General features: G+C 39.1%; 1 protein-coding gene across 1 annotated transcript in view; it reads left to right on the forward strand.

Annotated features, from left to right (window-relative positions):
* The window catches only part of PPARG (peroxisome proliferator activated receptor gamma), a 688549-nt gene that overhangs the window by 419500 nt on the left and 245677 nt on the right, over positions 1-23372 (forward strand). The window contains exon 4 of the mRNA XM_044078056.1: positions 1112-1250. Coding sequence (XP_043933991.1) covers positions 1112-1250 — 139 coding nt within the window. The remainder of the gene's footprint in view (positions 1-1111; positions 1251-23372) is intronic.

A 23372-nucleotide genomic window follows, 5' to 3' on the forward strand; every position in this document is an offset into this window, starting at 1 on the left:
TCCTGCTTGATGTTTTTAAGAGGATGAATGGTTGTACAGCTCATGGTTCATTAAAAATCAAAATGTAAAGAAAACCCCAAACTTGTTCTCATGGTACAGAGGTATAAAGCCCTAAATGTGCCCCAGACAGCCTGTGTTTGATTAACAACATGGATGGTGGACAGACTGACAGGAAGTGATGCCAGTGAGCATTCAACATCATCTCACCCATTCTGGGATGGAAGGCAGCCTGGCTAGTTCCAATAGCAGCATGAAGAGCCTGGTGAGCCAGATGTATGGAAGCATGCATGTATCTACCAAAGAAAGCCATAACGGAGTTTGCAAGGCTTCCATGGGGTGAAGGGCTAAGGCTCATTTCCAGCAGCAGTATAACTCTGCACTAGCATCCTTGATTTCTTCAGTGGATCCAGATATGAGTTAGTTAGAGCCTGGAGGAGGCTAATGCAGATTCAGTAGACCCACCCTGTGAATAAGGAGGGAAGCTAATGGTAGATGATAGTCTGTGCAGAGCTAAACATATATCTATATAGCTATATCTATCCATCTATTTGTGACTGGGCATGTAAAGAAAACACCAAGACCTTGCACCCTTGGATCAGCAAAAACTAAACATTTGACACAGAATGAAACTTTTAAGGACATTATGGTACTTCAAATGGAATGATCCTCTGCTATCCATATTCAATGTTGCCCAGCCCCACTCCTCTTTTGCATGAGTGAAGCAGTTCTATGGAGACATCATGTCTGTCAGAAGTCTTGGAGGGCAGTCTGCATTTTATTGGAATGTCGTCAGAGCAGTTATGCATGTGCAGCAGGTCATGGTTTTGCACCATGAGTAAACTGTTGATAAATGCATGGCAAGTTTTGTCTGGCAGCTTGTTTACAGGTTAAAAAATGTTTTGGTGTGTGAGTATAGAGCATTTAACATTTTCTGTTATGATGCCACAATCTTTAGTTATGTGATCTTTTGGTGTGTGTGTGTAACTATAATGATGGGACTCCTAGATCACTCACATAAAGTTGTTTATAGACTGATTCCTGCTATATGCTTACTGAATGTAATGCATTTTATATGTTCTTATTGAAAATTGTCACTGCATCTTTCTAACAGGGTTTCTTTCGGAGAACAATCCGATTGAAATTGATCTATGACAGGTGTGATCTAAACTGTCGCATCCATAAGAAAAGTAGAAACAAGTGTCAATATTGCCGGTTCCAAAAATGCCTTGCAGTTGGAATGTCTCACAATGGTAATTATGCATTTTTTGTTACTTATTTTCAAATGTGCAATGGGGCAGCACACTGATTTATGTAGCAAGCAGTTGCATACAAGCATAATTCATGATTTAAAGGTATATTCACTTAAATGAGTAAAAAACAAGATTTGTTATTACCAACCCCAGGGTATGGAGTGAAATTTAATAACCCTTCCTCTCTTCCTGCAGTGTTTTATAAGGCGAGTAAGCTGCATATATTTTTTCTATGACATTTATTATTGAAGTGTATTCTGTGGTGCTGGTCCATAACTTTAAAGTTTACCTTTTGCTGGAAAGACATGTTATTCTGACCTCTGCTATACCAATATTTGTGCATGAACTATGAGAACCTCAAGGATATTTGACGAGTTTTGTTATGACCAAAGAACTTGTATTGCAATGTTCGGATACTGATATTAGTTCTGGTGGGAGGAAGTCTGAGCGTTAAGGGAGTTGTTATTCAATTGACGAGAGCTCTTGAATTTTCTCATAAATTGCTGCTGTATTGAGTAGTTGTGGTATCGCAATTTTGTTGTCAAAATATTGTTGTGCATTTACAGTTTTCATCAGGTTAGTGTACTTTTCTGTTGTTGTGTTTTAACAGTGTATAGTTCTTTAAGGTTTTGTACAAGTAGTAAGTATTTCTGCTGTTACAGATATTGGTAATGTTACTCAGGATCATTCTCACAGCAACAGGGGTACTGAACATAACCAGGTTTATAACCCAGCTCCTCCCAAACTTTTGGAATAAACTTCCCATGCATGTTAAGCAGTGTCACTGTCTGTCAGCCTTTAAACATAAACTAGATTACTGGATGAGAATCTACATATTTATTCCAACATAGTCCGGTACGGTCCTTCTGGAGAATGGAGGTGCTTGCCTGAGGATACTGGCAAGATAGCATTGGTCATGAAACTCAGTAGCCTTGGAATATCTATAAACTTGTGATTATTTAAGGCATTGTACATATTTTGTCATGAAATGTCAAATGTATCATCAAGAGAACTGCCGTATTTACATTTCTTTTTAAATTGCACCCCGCTGTATTTTTTTTTTTTTTTATAGGAAACAAAGTTAAGGTCAAAGGCACAATTAAACTATATAGGACTTGGAAGGGGTGGTGTAGTAGTGCTACTAGATCTACTAAATCTAGGGTGACAGTCTTAATGGATCAGATTTTACATTTGGAAAAGATAGAGAAGGCAGATGGGCATTTGTTAAAATTAGGGGACCATATCAATAATTAGTGTTAGGAAGTTTTTTTAGGCTTAACCATGATAATCCATCATCAGTATCAGAATTTTCTACAGCCTTGGGGTAAATATATCTCAAAGGATTTGTTTGTTCTAACGCTGGGTGGATAGGTGTTAATATAGCTTTGGCTCAATGTATGGATAGGATACAGAAAACCAATGTAGGCTGTCTGATTTTGTGTGTGTGTGTGTGTGTGTGTGTGTGTGTGTGTATATATATATATATATATATATATATATATATATATATATATATATGCGTGTGTATATATGGATCTAGGACGTTTGCTCGACTGAGCAAACAACGGAAATCCAAATGGCAGGGCATACTTACGCAAAAGTGCTTTTCACCGAAGAAGCACTTTCCCGTAAGTATGACTGCTGCCGAGGCTGTACTGTGGTGTGAGTAAGGGAAATTTCCCTTTTCCCCACTGTAATGTGGTCTCAGAGGGAGAATATTAAAGTAGGTGGGTGTGGGGGGCACAGCCCCCACATGGGTGCAGGGGCAAAGCCCCCCTTTTAAAATGTAAATGTAGTGGGGTTTTTTGGCACACGCTTTAACTAAAGCGCTTTTTCGATAAAAGCACTTTCGTTAAAGTGTGTTTGGGTTTTATGGATTCGGACGTTTGCTCAGTCAAGCAAACGTCCTAGATCTATATATATGTATATATATATATATATATATATATGTATATATATATATATATATATATGTGGGCCTACCTGATATGGTCGACAGTTCATATGGTCGAAACACATTTGGTCGACAACCAGTATTCAAGGCACTTAACAGGGATTTGCCCCCTCCCCAAAGTTGTGTGACCCTGAAGTTGATATATATATAGTTAGAGGTGGGTGTCACAGCCCCCAACAATGGGGGTGTAGGGGCAAAGCCCCCCACTAATATTCATTTAATAGTTGTTTAAAACATGAAAATACAACAAAAACAAAACATTTTAAAGGAATATGGGTGGGGGGCTTTGCCTCCCACACCCTCCATTGTGGAGGGCTGTGCCCCCCCCACACCACCCCTAACTATATATATATATATATATATATATCAACTCCAGGGTTGCACAACTTTGGGGAGGGGGCCAAATCCCTGTTAAGTGCCTTGAATACTGGTTGTCGACCAAATGAGCCGTCGACCAAATGGGTTTCGACCATATGAACTGTCGACTTTATGAGGTAGACCCATATACACACACACATATATATATATATATATATATATATATATATATATATATGTATATATACACACACACACACACACACATATATATATATATATATATATATGTGTGTATGTATGTATGTATATACACACACACACACACACACACACACACACACACATATAAGATATGAATGAAGAGCTCGGCAGCCAACTGAAAAAGACTACATTGCACCAACTTTGGGAGTTGTAAGCCATTTGGAATACTTTTATGTTAACCCTATCAATGTTTGTAAAATTCTGAATGTTGAACATAAAAGCTGTGTTCTGTCTGAGCACAGTGTTCTATGTTTGCAATTAGAGAACCTGAGACATGTGCCAGAGAAGCTTCCCTGGTACTGGACATTACTATGATTCAAAACAGTAAATGGTGGAAAGTGAGGAGGAGTATGATGGCATGCTTCAACTTCCTTAGGAGGAGATGTGGACCTTTTTATGGCAGATTTTAAACAGGAGTCAAACAGTTTTCTGTATAAATTGGTGCATAGATAAAAAGAGAGCAAGCCAACACTTTAAAAGAATTAGAGGAGTAGATTGCTAGAACTGAATATTATTACAAAACAAGTAGATGTTTGAATTTGTTGCTAAAAGACCAACTATGCCAACATAAATGTTTTTATAAACCTGTGTAATATAGTTCAATAAACATTCACTGGGACAGATGTAGGCAATGTCATTGGGCTAATGACATTTCATTGCCTAAACTGCTGGCGTATAGACTAAAAGTGAGAATGTGGACGATAAATACGTCTGTGCTCTACAGTAATAATGAGAATCTCTGCAATAACATTTATAATATTAATAAAACTTTTAACTAGTAAGTTAAGCCACATCTGTACAAGTTGGGAGTAGATTCACAAGTTCAAAAAGTGTTTTTTTAGGAAGAGACATTTTCTAAAGCAAGCATGCAGGCAACAGAAACAATAACTCATCTGAGGTTTATAATAGTAAAAAAAATCATAAAGGTGATAAGATGATGTTTGGAATGCATGTATTTGTTTCAGGAGAGGCTGATGCCAAGTTTTGCTAACTATAACCATACACATCTTTGTGTGAATTTTAGCTTCTTTTTTATTTCCTATATTGCTTCACTGTCCCACTTTTTGATCATCAGCCTTCCTTCAGTGAATCTTAACCAATTCCTTCCATATCAGAGGCATTACAGCCACTGACTGGGGTGACAGCCAGCCACAGGGAGCCATTATCCAGTTAGTAATGAAGGCAGTTTGATCTTGGCTATCCGTAGACTGTAAGCCTTTTTTGCAGCCTGTTGCTACTAAGTTGTTCACCAGCATCTGATCATGGGCCATCATCACTGGTGACACAAAGGCCCACAGGAGAGAGACGATTTTTCTAGTTACCCTCCTTTGCAGCCTTAAAACCCACTAAATGGCTTGCCATTGCTCCAATCTGCCTAAGGGTCCACAAAGAATTCATAGTAAGCTATAATCCCACCCCCAGGTAGCTGATATGACCACATGCATCACTGAAGGGGAATGCTACACATATTAGATGAAAATAAATTCTGCCACATGTGGAATAATAGCAGCTACTATCATTGGCTTGGCACCTCCAAGCTCATATCTCTGGTACTGGCCTTTTCGGTGCAAGCCTTTGCTAGTATGATAGTGATCAACTGTTCAGACCCACAATATGGGTGGCCATTCACTCCCACTCCCATCTCCTATCTGGTTGTTCCAACACCAGAATCACTACTAGAACTTGGGTTCTCTGGCTTGTGATCAGTGGTTTATCCCTCTGTGCCACAGGGCAAGGTCAGCCCCATGGTTTAAAAATGTATGTTCATACAAAATGTTGCACTCTACATCTGTCTGTTTTACTTAAACATTTTTTTGCATTATTCTCAACCATTCTTGCCAGCAGTTTGACTTGTACCCTTGTCTTAGTGCTTATGATGCATTTTAAAACTTTTCACTTTGACAACACTAGTAAACAGGATGCTGTATTTTGTCTGTTCAACAGTATTAAGTTTTTTGAACATACTTGTCTTTTCTTTTCTTTTACACATCTTTGTAAAATGAATCTTTCTACTACAGCTTTCATTAAACTGATAGCACAGAACATTTCTTCATTTCATGTATATAATCACACTACTACATAAGACTTGAATTTAGACTGTAACATACTCACTGCTCAGCACAGGACTGTTTATCATCATTACTGTTTCAGCACATTCTCATTTTATTTTTAATTTTTCCCTTTGTCAGACTCGCATTGTATCTTGCACATGCCATTATCTTCAGTTATTCTTTTAACTGTGCTTTTTGTCAGGTTTGGTTTGCTTCTGTTGATAACCTTATTATTATTTGGTCATTTCTTATGCTACAAAAAATATTCTGTCTCTTTTTTAATGAATCATTCAAATCACCAGATTTGCTGTCTTTGGTATGAAGTATTCATCTCACCAACATAAGCCTTTATATTCTCTGTAGGACCTGGTAAAGAACTAATGATTAATAAATAAGAAGTTATTTCTAGGCTCACAATACATTGTGAACTTCTCTCTATTTTATTTATTTATGTTACATATATTTGTTTGTTTATTGTCTTTCTCTTTTGAAACATAAAAGTATTAAATACCTTTAAGGCTTCTTTCTTGCATGCAGAAATAAAGCAAAGTGTACTTTTTCAGGTTTCTTGGCTAGTCAGCTTACAGCGGGGAATAGATTGTTTTTTTGTCTGGATCCAAAACTTCCAGTTTTCTTATGAGTTGACTTGCAGTAAGAGAGTTTCTGGTGGTTGCAACTGAACCAGATTTCTAACAACATATTATGCTGTTGGACTTCCAGGCATATAAACTCTCAAAACAAATACATTTTGTTACTTTTGTAAATATGTAGTCATGCAACATTGGGGTATTTAAGATGTTCAGTAAATATGTCAGAGCACAATGGGGATGTTGTCTCTGCAAAATCAATTTGATATATATGTATATGTGTGTGTGTGTATATATATATATATATATATATATATATATATATATTTTTTTTTTTTTTTTTTTTTTTTTTTTTTTACTGAATTGTACTTAATCTTTCAAAGTGTCAGTACCCAAAGTTTGGGCTCTCACTTTTCTGACAGAGATCCACAAAGCACAGTTATTAATATGTTATATTTGTTAATTTTTGTCTTATTTTCTAAACTTATTTAAATGTTTTCAGAGTTTAATAGATAAGTTAATGCATGTGATTTATTGTTAAGGATCTTAGCAGTATGCAATAAGAATCATGTAGAGCTAGTGTCAATGTTTATGCTAACATGTTCATTATTTATTTAACATTTGTTTACTGGTAAAGTCCGACTTGGAATAAGCCAATTTCTAGCGTAGGCCCATGGAGAAATGCTCCAGACACATGTCTTTGTAAGGTGGGAAAAAACCGGAGCACTCAGAGGAAAACCACACGAATGCAGGGAAGGCATGCAGACTCTGCACAGAAGGCACCCCAGCCGAGAATTGAACTGGAGAACCTCTTGCTGTGAGGCGACAATGCAAACCGCTAAACCAATGGCACTGTCTTTTAGATGATTTCCCCCATTTTAGTTAACCTGATTAATCTGGAAGACAGTAACTTGCTTCTGCTTTTGTTAAAACAGTAACCATCCCATGCAAAGAATGTATGTCTCCCAGATATTTTGCTCCATAATATTGTAGTCTTTTACCTCTAAGGGGAAACAATAACACCTGAACCAACTGTTAAAATGGCAGCCCTGTTTAGGATTCTTCTAGAGCAGTGAATTTACATGGGGGTTATCAGTGAAGACCACTTTAAACCCTTGATGTTAAACATGTTTCTTATATCTTCAGTGATTTCTTTTGTTTGCCCCAGTGTTGGCTTTGGGTATTCAAGCATTTACCTTGTACAGAGCTTTCCTTATGTTTCTGAAATCACAACCCAAAGACAGGAAGTAGTTATTTGGCCCCTGTTTACTCTCAGTAAAGCCCCTAATTATGGAGTTAACTGGAGTGACGAGTTATTTTCTTAAATTGACAGATAATTATGGTCATTTTAGTTACTTCGTACTTGAGATCCACAGTATCATCTATGATTGTGGATACCGTATTCGTTGACTTGTCAGTCTAAGCTTCTTCCTTTTTTCTACAAAACTCTGACGAGTACTTTCCTTACCTCAAATTATCTTCTACTCAGTAAAATAATCTCTGATTCTTAAGCATCCTTAATTTTTTCCAATTTAAAATAATACAATTTATAGTATTGTTAATACTATGATCATTATTATTATTTTCCTAGTATAGCTTACTTGTCAACTACCATATGCACAATTAATGACTTGCTAAGAACAAGTACTCCTTTCACAGTAATTTCATACAGGAGTTCATGAATTTGATTCACCAACATGTGGTTCATTTGACATGGAATACACCTGCGCTTGGACAAGAGCATGCAGCACATGACATGTCAAATAAAATTAGAAATGTAGTCCTGAAGTATGCTGTGCAACACACGTATGGATGTTTTTGCATATGACAAATATAGAACTTCTATATCAGTAAATGTGACAAGCTCACATGCTGCCAGCATGACAACAGCCTGGGTGAGCAGTGTTCCATTTCAAAGTCCTGCCACTTCCTTGCAATACATGAAAGCCTCCCTACCTCTGAATGCCTCTGCCTTTTTGTAACCTTTATCTTTACACCTTCCATGTGCAAATGATATGGAGTAATAGTGTGAGAAAAGGACAAAAAAGGCCAGAATGTATATTGTTCACTGAAAGAACTAATGAGAAATGCTACCATTTACACTGAGGAAAGTTTGGTTTGACTGAAGACATTTGATAGCTTTGAATTCACCAATAAGCATTTGGTGGTAGACGGAGAATGTAGGTCTTGCAAAAATACATATCTTTGCATAAAATTTTCATTAATGTAAAACTGGAAAGGTTGTAGAGCATGTCTTCATGCAGCTGGGAAAAAAGGCTTTGTTATTAGTGTAGTACCTCGCAGGCAGTTTTGTGCAGATGTGGGCATGGTCTTAGTGACTTGACAGGTGAAAGGGACATGTCGTTGTATGGGGAACATGCATGATTGACAGCCATGCCAATGCAGCAAGAATATTCATTGTCTATTCTTAGTTTACCCTTTTCCTCAATGTAGTGGATCTCGGAGTTGGTATGTTTAATTTGCGGGTGGTGAGGGGTGCAGGTGGACTTTCCCCTGCAAAAGCAAAGGAAAAAAATAATATTTGCAGTTATAGTGCTATTATTTTTTTCCTTCATTTTTTTTCCGGGGGCCAAGCCACCGTGCACCCCCTATGTGGGGGGCTGCCAAGTTACAAAAATGCTATTCATCTTAGATTAGTTTGCAGTGTTGCTCTGTATAGTGGTAATATTGCAGGCAAGCTGTACAAAAATAGTTTCTTACTTTTTGTTATGCATATAAAATAGGAGATATACTGCAGCTTTCAAAGGCATATGAAGAGAAATAGGTTCAGTACATTTATATTTACAATGTAGCACACACTGTGTTCATCAGTATTTCACAAGTTTCAGAAATAAAACCAGGTACAGAAATCTTAAAAACACCTGCACTTATTGTAGAAAACAATTGTAGTTCGACAGAGAGCACCACCTCCCCCCAAAAAAAATGGTTTTGAAGAGTAGTGCACTTTCTGAGACGCCATCTGAAGATAACTGTGTATAATATTTATAAATTTTAAAATAAGTACTAGGAAGTATTTTGACCAAAGAATTGTCTCCCTCTCTGTAAATTATCTCCAGTTCTTAAAAAAATAATAATTCTTAATTTTCATTGTTCTCAATTAGATTATTATTATAAAGCACAGACTCAAGTCTTCTGGACTCTTACCCACACTTGATAATCCTAGATAAAAGAAATAAAAATGAAGTTAATTACTTATAGCTCAGACATTACTTTTTGTCAAAAAATCTTTGTGATGCAAGATTTAATCCATTCTTTAATGTATGCATGTTTTTTTTTTTTAAATAAATGTTGCCTTCAAGGAATACTATTTGCATTTTGCAATACTCTGCAGCAATGAACAACTTAACCAGACTAAAATTTCTATGTCATATCTGGAAACAGGTAGTTTATATTTGAATCTTATTTGGATTAACAAAGACAAAATAGTAATGTCTATTGTTCTACTTTTCTGGAATCAAAAGACTTCCACGTTCTGTACCTCCTAAATAAAAACTGATGTGAAAAGCAGTTTTGCTTTTTCTTGACAAGGCAAGATTGTAGTTCACTGTCTGTAACTGTATGAATAGAAACAAATGCTGATCATACATAGTACAGTTCAGAGTTCTGCAGTTGTGCTATCAAAGTTCTAAAATTCTGTATTCTTGAAAAGCTGTACATACAATATTAATGCAAAAGAAAACAAGCTTAATTTATGTAACAGTAAATAGTAAATTGCTTAGATGTATGACTTTTGTAAAACTAGGGAGTTATTAACAAGAACTTAGTAAACTTTTTAAATGTTGGTTTATAGCCTTTGACAGTGAACTTTGTGTAATAAGCAGTACTCGTGTTATGAGACAAGTAGATATAATTAGTTGCTGTCTGCCTCATGTTGTAAAAATGAAAACATGACAGAATCATTTTAAGAGAAGCAAGCCTCCCATTCTTCCTTTTCCTGCCGTCTGTTGTCTAAATTCCTAGCCTGCACAAAAATGGAAGTCCTCCTAAATGCCAAGGCCACAGCAAGGGTTCATGGGAGCAGTAGTGTTTGTTGTGACCTTGAGACATGGGTGTGCAGTTTAAGGCTGTATTGTTTTTGGTTATAGAATAACTGTTGTAGATCAGTCTTCATTCTGTAACTGTGGTGGGTCTTCTGAGGAGTGAAGTTTATATGAATGCATCATCCGTTCTTGTATAAATGCATATATTTAGTTGTCTTCTCTGATGCAAGTGATTTATTTTAACTAATTCAGAATACCAGACAGAAAATATGTAAGAACGCTTTCAATCTATTCCACTTCTTTATCAGGAGTTCTGCTGGCGACATTCATGTCATGTGAAATTTTCACCATATTGCCACCACACAACTGAAGCATTGCCATGATCTTTTAGTGCTGGGTGACCTGTCAGTCAACCTCAGTAGCACACAAAAAAATCTACAGTATTTCAGGGTGAGTGCATTACATTATGACAAAAACACAAAAAGCCATACCTCTAACATGACGCAGAAATATTGTGACTCCAGAAGGTAAGCCCATGGTATGTAGGCATGGAATCTCTATGAAAGATACTGATTTTTTTTAAACTGAAAGTAAGAGATGATTTGTAGAAAATTCCAGAAAAAAATTTTGATAAAATAGTATTGGATAACTTGGGTGTAGACTTACACTGTCACATATTTATTATGTCTAGAAGGGATCCACTAAGTCAAGGTCAGGGTCTACACTTTTATTCCTTTAACATTCCCTACTTCTTTTGGCACAGCTATACTTCTGTTACTAGTTGGATATTAGTGACATTTCTGTTCCTACATGTTAGTTACAGTCTAGTTAATGGTGCTCTTTAGGTGCTGTGGGTAGACATGTGGCACAGACTACACTGAATTGTTCATAGGTTGGCGAGAAGTTTTTGTTTTCTATAAGTTAGTTTAACAGGCTGTTAAATCCTTTAGTTTCACTGCCAGTTCTGCATAAAGAAATGAAGTAAAGTTTAATGTGCTCCCTATGAATTGATCTTTGGTTTTCAAACCATTTCTGTCTGCAACTCTCCAGAGCTCTGTCCTTAGGCCCCCTCTTAGTTTAATTTTTTTATTGACACATTTACCATAGATTACAAAACTAAAAGCACTCACACTCTACTTTTCACAGATGCTTTATTGCTTTTTAGTATAAAAAAAATCCTCATTTTCTCTGTTTGCAGTTGAGCTCTGAACTTTGAATCTTAATGTCTCTCAAACAAGAGTCCTGGCTTTTAATACTTTACCTAGGTTAAAATAAGTTTTTGCCATCTGATGTCACATCAGTGTCCCATGCCAGTCACTGAACCAGTCAAGAAATATGGGTGCCTGGAATCTAGCTTGATCCAACAGTGATATTATCATTTGATGACTTACTGAAAAGCAGGGATTATTTTTTTGGTTCCCCTTCTGCTTCATTTATTTCAATCTACCCCAGTGCCCTCACCTGTCACTAGTCTAGCAGCCTCTACTATGACCATGAACTATTTCTCTTCTAAGGCTGGGGCTGGCACAGAATCAAAAAGGCATCCCACATGGGTCATGTTGACTGCTTCCAGTGTGCTTGTGTGTGTGTGTGTGTGTGTGTGTGTGTGTGTGTGTGTGTGTGTGTGTACGTGCACGTGTGATTTTTTATGACCTACCACTTGGTACCCCCTCACCTGCCTTCACATGTTTAATGTCTTAGGGTTACTCCCCTCTAGGTACTACACTTTACTGCAGGGAATGCTGAGACAAACACCCACCCCCAGGATGGGCACACTCAGCCCTCCTTACCAGAGCCTCAGATGCCTGAGCTGTTAATTGAACTGGGGCTGCCAGGGTCATAGTTAGGGCTTTAAACCTCTACACCACAGCACCGGCCTCCCTGAAAGTCAGGCTATTATCCAAAATCAAACCTGCCTTTTTACTGATTTACATTCTCCAACTGCTAGTTCCAACTTGGGCAAGGTGGCTTCTTACCCCAGTTAAAATATGAATGTATCACCTATTCTTCTCCATACTTGCTTTCTGTTTTAAAGCTACTGTTCAACTAATTATTCAGATTCATCCACTTGTCGTCAGCATTTGAAAATCATTAGATATCTTAAAAATAAAAACTGCCTCCCCACTGATAATTGAGACATTTGTTTTGCGTGCTCTTTAATAAAAAAAAATGGTTTGCAACTGCTGTCTTATTCTAGAACTTACCTTATTAATGACCCTTCAGTCAGGTAAGTGAGAGCTACATTATTCCCCCTCCCCCATTCACACATTGTGGACTGAAAGTAGTCTTTTACAGTGTGTGTTCATTCATTTGTTCATTAATTAGCTATTTAAATGTGTTAAATGGGAAAGACTACTGATCCACATGGACGTATTTCAGGTTCAGCCTGGATATGATGGACAAACACACACACGTACACGTGCTCATTCATTCACTCACTCAGACTCAGGTTAAAATAGTAAAGTACAATACAGAATTAGAACAAAAGTGTAGTAGTATTGGTTTCCCAAGCAGTTCAGTATGCTCCCTTCAAACAGAAGAAATCACAAACATGTTAAAGCGCAACTAACAACAATGAAGCTTATTTATTATTTTATTTATTTAACTTTTGTTAACCGGGAAAGTTTCTGAAACTGGTACACCTTGTTTTGCTGTAGCATAGAATAAATTCAGACCTGCTGAATCTAGCTTTGTTTGTATAACTTGAGCACTAATCCAGACCATCTTTTTTTGGAGAAGACTAATAACCAAGAAACAGCCGAAAAAAATGAAAAGTAAATCTGCTTTTAATGTACAAAACAAGCACAGAAACAGCCTTCACAAGCTAAGCGCTTTCACCATTACCCAATGGCTTCATCAGAGTCAATGATAGGCTTAAAAATATAGCTTAATATATTATGACATCACCACGCTTAAACCAATTGTTTTAAAATGTCAATAAGCCAATTAATCAATGCAAAAACTAAATATGTATGTATATTTAAATGTTAAAACATATATATATTGTTAACATGCAATAATATTAAAACATTTTATACTACAGACCTTACCTATACAACACCTTATACAAATATAAACTATGATCTTGTATAAATAAATGAATAAATAAATAATGTACCTTAAATTTCATTCTGAAAAATACACCCCCCTCAAAACACATTGAATATCTGCATCTTAATAAATGTTACAAATATATAATGATTGCATGAAATTATACATAAAAAATTAGTTACATACTTTGTTGAAGCCATATTTATATTCAATTACTTCTTTGTTTCAGTAAAGGTAAATTCTATCTAATACCAGTATGTTTGTGTACTTAGCCACCTGTGCATCCTGCCCAGGTTTTTATGTAGGGAAGACCATTAGGAAGCTTAAAGAAAGAATTGCTGAACATATTAGAGATATTAGGAACAAGGACACTACTAATGCTCTTTACATGCACAGTACCACATGCCCCAATTTTAAAAAGTTTATATTTTTTGCACTGGATAGGGTTATATCTAGTGAGAGAGGAGGGGATGATAAGCTTAGGGTTGAGATTTTGGAATTCAACTGGCAGATTAGGCTTAATGCCATTAATCTCCCCGGCCTCAATGACAGTGCATCTATTTTACCTTTACTGAAACAAAGAAGTCACCCCCCATTAGGGAAACCACCGTAAAAATTTCTCCAAAGCCAACTTCACACTTCTAAAGACAGAAGTGGCAAACTTCACAACACCCATGCAGATGGACAATAGCAGTACAACTGCTGAATCCTACACAAATGCACTTTATAAACACTTACACGAGTGCATGGATCGTGCTATCCCTAACAGAACCAAGATGCTATCCTCCAAAAAAAAGGAAGCTAATCTGGTGGTCCCCTGCCATAAACAAACTCTACAACAGAAGAAAGAAACTGTTGCAAAACAGAGTAAAATCCCATGACTAGAAGAACTCCCTGTTCAGCCTCAGTAAGAATCTGAGATCCCTCATAAAATCCTCCAAAGCTTGTTATGAAAACAAAATTGCCACTGATTCTGAAGCCAACCACAAAGCATTCTATAGCTATGTCAAGAAACTCAATGGCAACACTCGGATCTGCCCTGAGTTACAGTACAATGGCACTAAATATACAGAACCAACTGATATTGCCAACATCCTGGCAGATAGGTTCAGTGCTAACTTTACCCACCCTCACCCCCTATAGGGCCCATCTCTGTACCAGAAGAATACAAAGTTCCTGTAATCACCACTGCACAGGTAAAAACCACACCCTCCAAAGCCAAGAACACAGCATCCATGGGACCTGACAGCATCCCAGGCTGTGTTCTACATGAACTACAGAATGAACTGGCACCCCACCTAAGCACCATGTTCAGTTATAGCCTCAGCTCAAGCTTTGTGCCCACTGAATGGCACACAGCGACAGTTATCCCACTCCACAAAGGAGGAGCCACCACGGACCCCAGGAACTACTGCCCCATTAGCCTAACGAGCCTGGTCTGCAAGGCCATGGAACGTATCATCATGGAACTTATAAACAATGACAGTGGTAATCTCCAAACTCTGGACCTCACCCAATTCAGGTTTATAAAAGGCAGATCATGTCTCCTAAACCTGACTGACTTCTTTGAAGCAGTCACCAAAGTTGTAGACGAGGGTAAGGTGGTTCACACAGCCTACCTAGATCTCGCCAAGACTTTTGACACCATCCCCCACTCTGGAATTATAGATAAACTCACTAAACTAGGTATAAATCCCTATGTCACAAGATTGGTTGCCAACTGGCTCACTGACAGAACCCACACTGTGAAAGTAGAAAACTCCAAATCCAACTTCAGACCAGTGACAAGTGGAGTACCACAGGGTTCAGTCCTGGGTCCTCTCCTGTTTGGTATCTACTTTTCTGAAGTACAGGCTAACACAGCAGGTCTTTGGCTAAAAAATTTTGCAGATGACTGCAAACTAGGAGCCATAATTGAAACTCCTAATGATGTGAATATCTTACAAAAGGGCCTCACTGAGACAGATGCTTGATGTTAAAGCCATGGCGTCAAGCTCAATATCAAAAAGTGCATTGTCCATCCCCTTTGGTAAAAACTCTGTACCCATGAGCTACCACATAGGTGGTAGTCTACTTAGGTTCATAGGTAAGTACTAGGCTATCTGTCTGGGGGTATCGGTAAGCCTAGCCAGAATGTGTTGGCTTTCACTGCCCCCTTAGATTAGTTCCCTGTGCTTCTGTACACAAGAGCCATTAGTTCCATGTGCCTCTGTCCAGCAGAGCCACTGCAGTGATCCCCATGGTAAATTTTCTGTTTCCCATCCACTCGTCAAGGTTTCTCTTGAAGTGAGGGGCTCTGCCTAATGTAGATTGGAATCCTGTTCCAAAGCATGGGGAGTCTCTGGGACAGGAATCTATCCCTCCAGCAAGTCCTACTTATCGTTGTGGTGAGGTTTAGATCTCTAAAGTGTGTGGCTCTCGGGGATTTGTTTTTTTAGGTGGAGCATGTCCATCAATTCTGGGTTGGACATGGCCTTGTATGTCAGGCAGAGATCACCTCTGAGTAAGCGGTATGCAACCAAGTACAGCTGGAGTTTCTTCAGTCGGGCTGCATAGGGCATCTGTTTGAGGCCAGTAATCCTCTTGATGAGATACTTCTGTGGTCTTTCCAGCTGTTGCAGGTGTCTTGTAAGGTACATCCCAAATGGGGCGTTGTACTCTATGATGGGTCTGATGAGTAATGAGTAGAGGGGCACAATAACCTCTTGTTCTAGATGCAAACCCTTTTGTGATTAGGTGGGCCACATAGAAGGATTTTCTAACCACCTTGGCAATATGATTATCAAAGGAGAGATTACTAACTACTTGGGTCCCCAGATCCCTTATTATATTTTCTGTATTTAGGGGACTACCAGATAAGTGGTAGTTCGTGGGCACTTTGTTTTTTCCAAAGGGGATGACTATGCAGTTTTTGGCATTTAGCTTGAGGCCATGATTTTGACACCAGGTATCCATCTCAGTGAGACCCTTCTGGAGGATGTCTGTATCAGCCAGAGAGTCAGTTATGGCCTCCAGTTTGCAGTCGTCTGTGAACTTGGTCAGTCATAGTCCTCCTGTGTTTGCCTGTATCTCTGAGAAGTATATACCGAACAGGAGGGGTCCCAGGACTGAGCCCTTGGGGATGCCACTTCTAACCGGTTTAGAGTCTGACCTCGAGCCTGCAACTCTCACAGTGTGGGTTCTATCTGTGAGCCAATTGGCAACCTATCTCATGATGTAGGAGTTTATGTCCCGGCTGGTGAGCTTGTCTATAATACTAGAATGGGGAATGGTATTGAAAGCCTTTGCGAGATCTAGGTAGGCTGTCTGGAATTTCTTTCCCTCGTCTAAAGCCTTGGTAACGGTTTCAAAGAAGTCCACCAGGTTTAGGAGGCATGATCTGCCCTTAACAAAGCCAAACTGGGTAGGGTCCAATGCTTGGAGGTTCCCAATGTCTCTGTTAATGAGTTCCATGATGATGCGCTTCATAGCCTTGCAGACCAGGCTAGTCAGGATTATAGGGCGGTAGTTCCTGGGGTCCGTTGTGGCTCTACCTTTGTGGAGCGGGATAACTGTTGCTGTGCGCCACTGTATGGGTACGTAGCCTGTAGAGAGGCTGAGTTTGAACAATGTGTTTAGGTGAGGGGTTAGTTCATTTTGGAGTTTGTGTAAGATACAGCCTGGGACACTGTCCGGTCCCATTGAAGGTATGTTTTTGGCTTTTGATAGGGCTGTTTTAACCTGTGTGTCAGTGATTGCCGGGGCTCTACATTCTTCTGGTATGGTTATGGGCCCTTTAGGGGGTGAGAGGGCGGTGAAGTTTGCACTAAACCTGTCTGCCAGAATGTTATTAATATCAGTCGGTTTGGTGTAATTTGTGCCATTCTGCACTAACTCAGAGCAGATCTGAGAGTTTCTACTTAGGTTCTTGACATAGCTAAAAGAATGCTTTGTGGTTATCTTTGGAGGCCTTGGCAATTTTTCTTTCGAAGCTAGCCTTGGATGATATTATGAGGAATCGTAGTTTCTTGCTGATACTGATTAGGGATGTCTTCCCTTCTTGGGATTTTACTCTTTTCTGTACTACTTTCCTCCTTCTATTGTATAGTTTGTTTATGGCAGGAGTCCACCAGACTGGTCTCCTTTTCTTGGAGGAGTGAATCTTGGTTTTGCTTGGTATAGCACGATCCATACATTCTTTGCAAGTTCTCATAGAGTACCTTTGTAAGGGATTCAGCAGCTTGGACAGCGTTGTCCTTTAGCATGGGGGCTGTGAACCTTTCCACCTCGGTCTTACGTAACGTGAAGTTTGCTTTGAAAAGTTTTTCACTGTGGTTTCCTTGATTGGGGGTGGGGGAGGAATGTGGATATCCAGAGTGATTAGTCTATGGTCTGATCTAACCAGCGAAGGGTTGACCTCCAGTGTAGAACACCAGTCGCCCATGTTGGTGATGACCAGGTCCAATATGCTGTCACCTCTGGTGGGGGTGTTGACCAGTTGATCCAGGGCATTCGAGTTTATAAATTGTAGGAAGTGTTGGGCAAGGGAGTTAGTACTTGAGTAGTTCTCCCAGTTAATGTTTACGTAATTGAAATCACCCAATATTAGGGTGTTTGGTAGGACCTTCATATATTCCAGTGTCTCCAGAAATGCGGAATGGGGGTCCTGGGTCATGGTGGGTGATCTGTAGCAGGCTACAATTTGAATTGCAGTTTTGCCCGTTGTTAGTTGCACTTAACACCAAAAGTGTGATAAGAGACCTTGGGGACACAGGTGGACAGTAGTCTCTCCTTTGATAATCACATCGCCACAGTAGTCAGGAAATCCATCTACGTGGCACACCTCATCACAAAGGTTTCTCATCCAGGAAAAAAGAGGTCATTATACTCCTCTACTCGTCACTCATTAGACCCATTATAGAGTACAACGCCCCTTTTGGTATGTACCTCACAAGACATCTACAACAACTGGAAAGGCCGCAGAAATACCTCACAAAAGAGCATTACTGGCCTCAAACAGATGCCCTACACAGACCGTCTCAAAAAACTCCAGCTTTACTCCATCGCATATCGCCTACTCAGAGGCGATCTCTGCCTAACATACACAGCTATGTCAAACCCAGAGCAGTTGGACATGCTCCACTTAAAGAAATCCCAATCCCTGTGAGCTACACGCTCTAGGGACCTAAACCTTGTCACCACAATAAACACAACATGCTGGAGGGATAGATTCCTGTCCCAGAGACTTCCCATACTCTGGAACAAACTACCTATCTGTATCAAACAAAGCTCCTCATTCGCACTCTTCAAAAAAATTTTGATGATTGGATAGGAAATATGAAATTCACCCCGTGGATCACCTCTGTGGCTCTGCTTGACAGGGGCACAAGAAAATAATTTTCTTGGGTGGTGAAAGTCAGGGTACCTTTTTGGCTAGGCTTGTATAGACCCTATAGCCTAGTACCTACCTATGAACCTATAAGTCCGACTTGGAACAAGCCAATTTTCAGTGGAGGCCCGGGGAGAAATGTTCCAGACACATGTCTTTGTAACATGGGAGTAAACCAGAGCACCCAGAGGAAATCCACACGAATGCAACGAGGATATGCAGACTCCGCACAGAAGGCACACCAGCTGAGAATCGAACCAGGGGACCTCTTGCTGTGAGGCGACAATGCTACCGCTGCACCACTGCGTCATCCTAAAGTTTAAGTTTCTAATTAAAATAGAATAGAAATGGTAGCATGAGTGTCCTCAAGGGGGTAACAGAAGCAACAGCACTTGCACTTATTGGTAACAGAAACGGATAACTGGTGCCAGAAATTGGTAACAGAAACGGATAACTGGTGCCAGAGCCATGGCCTAAAGTTAAATGTCCATGAGCACAAGAAGAAGTTATCAGGGACCTGGGGACCCAGGTTGATAGTAACACCCATGTAGCTAAAGTAGTTAGGAAGACCTTCTACATTGCCCACCTTATCATGAAGGGATTCTCATCTAGATCACCAATGATTGTACATACCCCCCCCCCGAAATGTATCTGACCGACACTTGCAGCAGCTGGAGAGGCCACAAAAGTTCCAAAAAGGATAAAGGGTCTCAAACATCTGTCCTCTGCTGCCCTGCCCGAAGACTGACTCCTCTCTTTTTTCGTAACACCACTGCTGCTCAGAGGTGACAGTATGAACCTATGAACCTATGAACCTATGGTGATATTTTCTGCTTGCTGAAAACAACCACCGTCCTGCTCAGAGGTGCACAATTGGCTATATTATTTTATACAGTTAAAAGGTATGCTGACATCATGTGCGGAGTACTGTTAGAGTAAGTACACATAGCACATCTTGATCAGTTTGGGTAAAGTATCACATATTTCTTTTTTTTTTATTTCACATCACTGTATGTTATTTTAAAAAGTTAATGTGAAATATATATTTTATGTATTTAGTGGTGGTAGCGGAAAACAAAAAATATTTTTCAGAAGTGGTATAGAAAAAAGGGTCTATATTAGATCACCGAACGCTTAAAACAGCGAATGGTGATTAATCGACCCTATGTAAGCGAAAGCTTAAAATATCGAAGCAACAGAAACCCAAATTTTTTCCTAGGGAAAGAATTTGGTTGTCTGTTTCTGTTGTTTCGGTATTTTCAGTGCTGTGGTGGAAAGTTACGGGTCGGGTTCAGGTAAGTGTGCTATTGTGTGGTTGTGAGTGTTAGGGCGGGTTAGGTGAATTAAGGTTAGGGTGCAGATTAGGTATGTGTGCGATTGTGTGGACGTGAGGGTTAGGGCGGGTTAGGTGAGTTAGGGTTAGGGAGCGGGTGAGGTGAGTGTGCGATAGTGACGGACCTTAGGGTTAGGGTTTGGGTTAAGGTAAGTGGATAGTTAGTGGTGTGTGTATAGTTTAGTGTAGGTTAGGTGTCAGATTTTAGGTGTATGTGTGTGGATTGCTGTTTGTTTGGTGTGCTTGTGTTCTGTGTATGTGTTTTGGAACAGCGATTTTTGTCCCTAGGAAAAAAATCGCTGTTCTGACAGTCAAGATTGTAAGCTTTCGCTTACATACGGTTGATTAATCACCGTTCACTTTTTTAAGCATTTGGTGATCTAATATAGACCCTAGAAAAAATGTACTGCATTTCATGTTTGTCTGTGAGTTCTCTGGAAAGCACAGCTTTGAGTGAAATTTGTAGGCATGCTCATATGCCCGTACTTCTGTCTTTCAGTTCTTTTTTCTGACTGAGGCTTACATGTATACCACCATACCTCTGTACCTCCATCATCGAGGGAAATTACCTCATTTGGGGTCTTAAAAAATCCATTGTAAATAGAAATTAATCATATTAATTCATTAAAAACCAGCATGTTTTAACCATCCTAATGTATACCCTAAGAATGTATTTATTAGGAATCTGGTACAAAGATCAGGCTATGGCTTTATTTTATCACTGCATTGTACTGAGAATGGCATCTGACAGGAATGATCTGCACCGAGTGCTAGGTTTCTCAATTCTAGCTGATCTACGTTTACAAGAAAAGTAGATACAATGTTATGATATCAGTGCTACTTGAGAAAATTGGTGAAAATTGTCACATTACTAAAACATCTAAAGCTCAGATGGCTTCCTGAATGAAGCTGAAGTATGTGCACTAATGATAACATTTGTCAGCAGTAAGATGAAGAAAACAGGATGTGCTTTCCCCATGCTAATTTAGTAGTGAAATAGTGTCAGAGCATACGCATTTTATTGCTGTTATATTTTTTTGGTACAGATTTAATTCCTTTCTTTAAATAAATTACATGGGCAGTAAAAATGTCAAAATGATAAAAAAGTAGGTGGCTTTTTTTCTTTTTTAGTAATATCAGATTTAGTAATAGTGATTCTATCTTATGTGTCAATAGGAATCTAATATTTCCACACTTTTAGTTTTTCTTTTCATCCCTGAAAATAGGCTATAAGCGTAGTATGACTAGTTCAGTCAATAAAACAAACACAAGTGCAGTTAATGCTTAGGCAGGTAACTCAGTTACTTTTGATGCTGGGAGGATCAGATGGTTCTGGGTGCAATGCCCACACCAGATGCATGCATTAATGTTCCACTGTTGATAGTGCTTCCTAGGGGTAAGACTACTGCTCTCCTGAGATATTTTGCCTATAATAAGACATTTTAGCAACATGCCTGAGGTGATGGTAGTATAGATATGTATAAAAATATTTAGTAACACTTTGAAAAGAATATGGGAATTCCCCAGTGTTCACTGAAAAGAATAAAGGAATTCCTCAGTGTTCTGGCCAAATTTTCCATAGTCAGTTTGAATACAGCCAAAGGTTTCCTGTAAAGAAAGGTTATGCATAGTGGAACTAGTCAGCTCAACAAAAAATAACTAAATAAATAAATTAATCAGACCACTGATGATACCACTTCAGTCTGTGTGGGAGCTAGGAGATATATTGCTATGTATTGTGGCCTGCTGTGTGGCAAGTTTAGTTTGATTTGGTGTGGAGGCTTTTTTTTAAGTTCAGTTCTGAAGGTGGAGAAGGGGGATCGTAGTTCCTTTAGTTGATTGTGGAGGGATTCTCATATGTTGAGAGCAAGAGTGGAGAAAGAGTTGTCAGTGCAGTCTAGCCTGTTTTGTGGGGGTTAGAGTGTGGGGGTTATTTGGGAGAACCATCTGACGTTGTAGTGTGTGTGTTTGTTTGGCAACTAGAAGTGAGAGTCAGGTTGTAAAAGTCTGAAGGTCGGAAAGCCTAGTAGCAAGTCTACTCTGTGCTGTATTGGGGAACATTTGACTTTTGTGAGGGTGAGGCAGTGGTGCTCATGAGAAGGTGAGTTAGTGATGAATGACATATTTTGTTTCCGATAGTGTGTAGTGTAGAGGAGTTTTTTTCTAAAAGTCTGTACCTGCTATGGGTAGTCTATATTCAAAGTGGGCCAGAAGAACTTCTTTGCATATTACTGTTATGACTGAATTGGATATAAATAGGACCTGCTGGAGAGAGAGAGGTGTGTAACCCAGAAACTACTCCTTCTCTGTAGCAGGCTTCCCATCCATATGAAGCAGAGTTCCTCCTTAACCCAATTCAAGTGCAACTTGGACAATTGGGTGGAGACCTGGAAATTCATCACTGGTCTATCAACTGTTTCTCTGATGGACACAGACAGCCTGTAAATGATTCATCTCCTAGGCCTTTGCTTGTAAATGTTTCACCTCCCAAGCACCTGCTTACACTTATCAGGAGTACCAGAACTGGTCAGAGATTTGGGATGCATGGCTATGCTTAAAAGACCCCAGTGGCCATTAGCCTAGTACACATGTATGAACTAAGCAGGACCAGCCTTAGGCCATCTTGTGCCCTAGAAAAAGGGCTCCACAGCACCTCCCCGTATCATCCTGGTCTACCTACACCACCCAAATTCTTTTTTCTTTCTTTTTCTCAAGAGTTTGTCTTACTCTTCATTTTGTCCTGTATTCCTTCAACATACTCTATAGAAACCACTTTACTAGAAAAAATAAAGAAGTACTGGAAAAGCACCCCTGTTAGAGTGGCGCCCTAAGTGGCCACCTAGTTGACCTATGGCTAAGGCCAGCTGTGAATCTAAGAGTTGTTTGGACGTCCAGCAGACTCTAATACTACATACTGTGAGTGATGTGGGTATAGAAGATGCTGCTTGGTAACTAAATTCTTTTTTTGCATGCAGTGCATTTTTTAATAAAAACTGACCCAGTCCCAAAAACTATACACACACACACACACACACACACACACACACACACACACACACACACACACGTGTGTGTATGTATATATGTGTGTGTATATATATATATATATATATATATATATATATATATATATATAGTAGGTTCTGTGAGATCTTGTGCATCCACCTGAGCTACCACCAACTCAAGCAGATGAAA

Source organism: Protopterus annectens, chromosome 7.part0, assembly GCF_019279795.1.
Source record: "Protopterus annectens isolate FY-2018-M chromosome 7.part0, PAN1.0, whole genome shotgun sequence".
Lineage (NCBI taxonomy): Eukaryota > Metazoa > Chordata > Ceratodontiformes > Protopteridae > Protopterus > Protopterus annectens.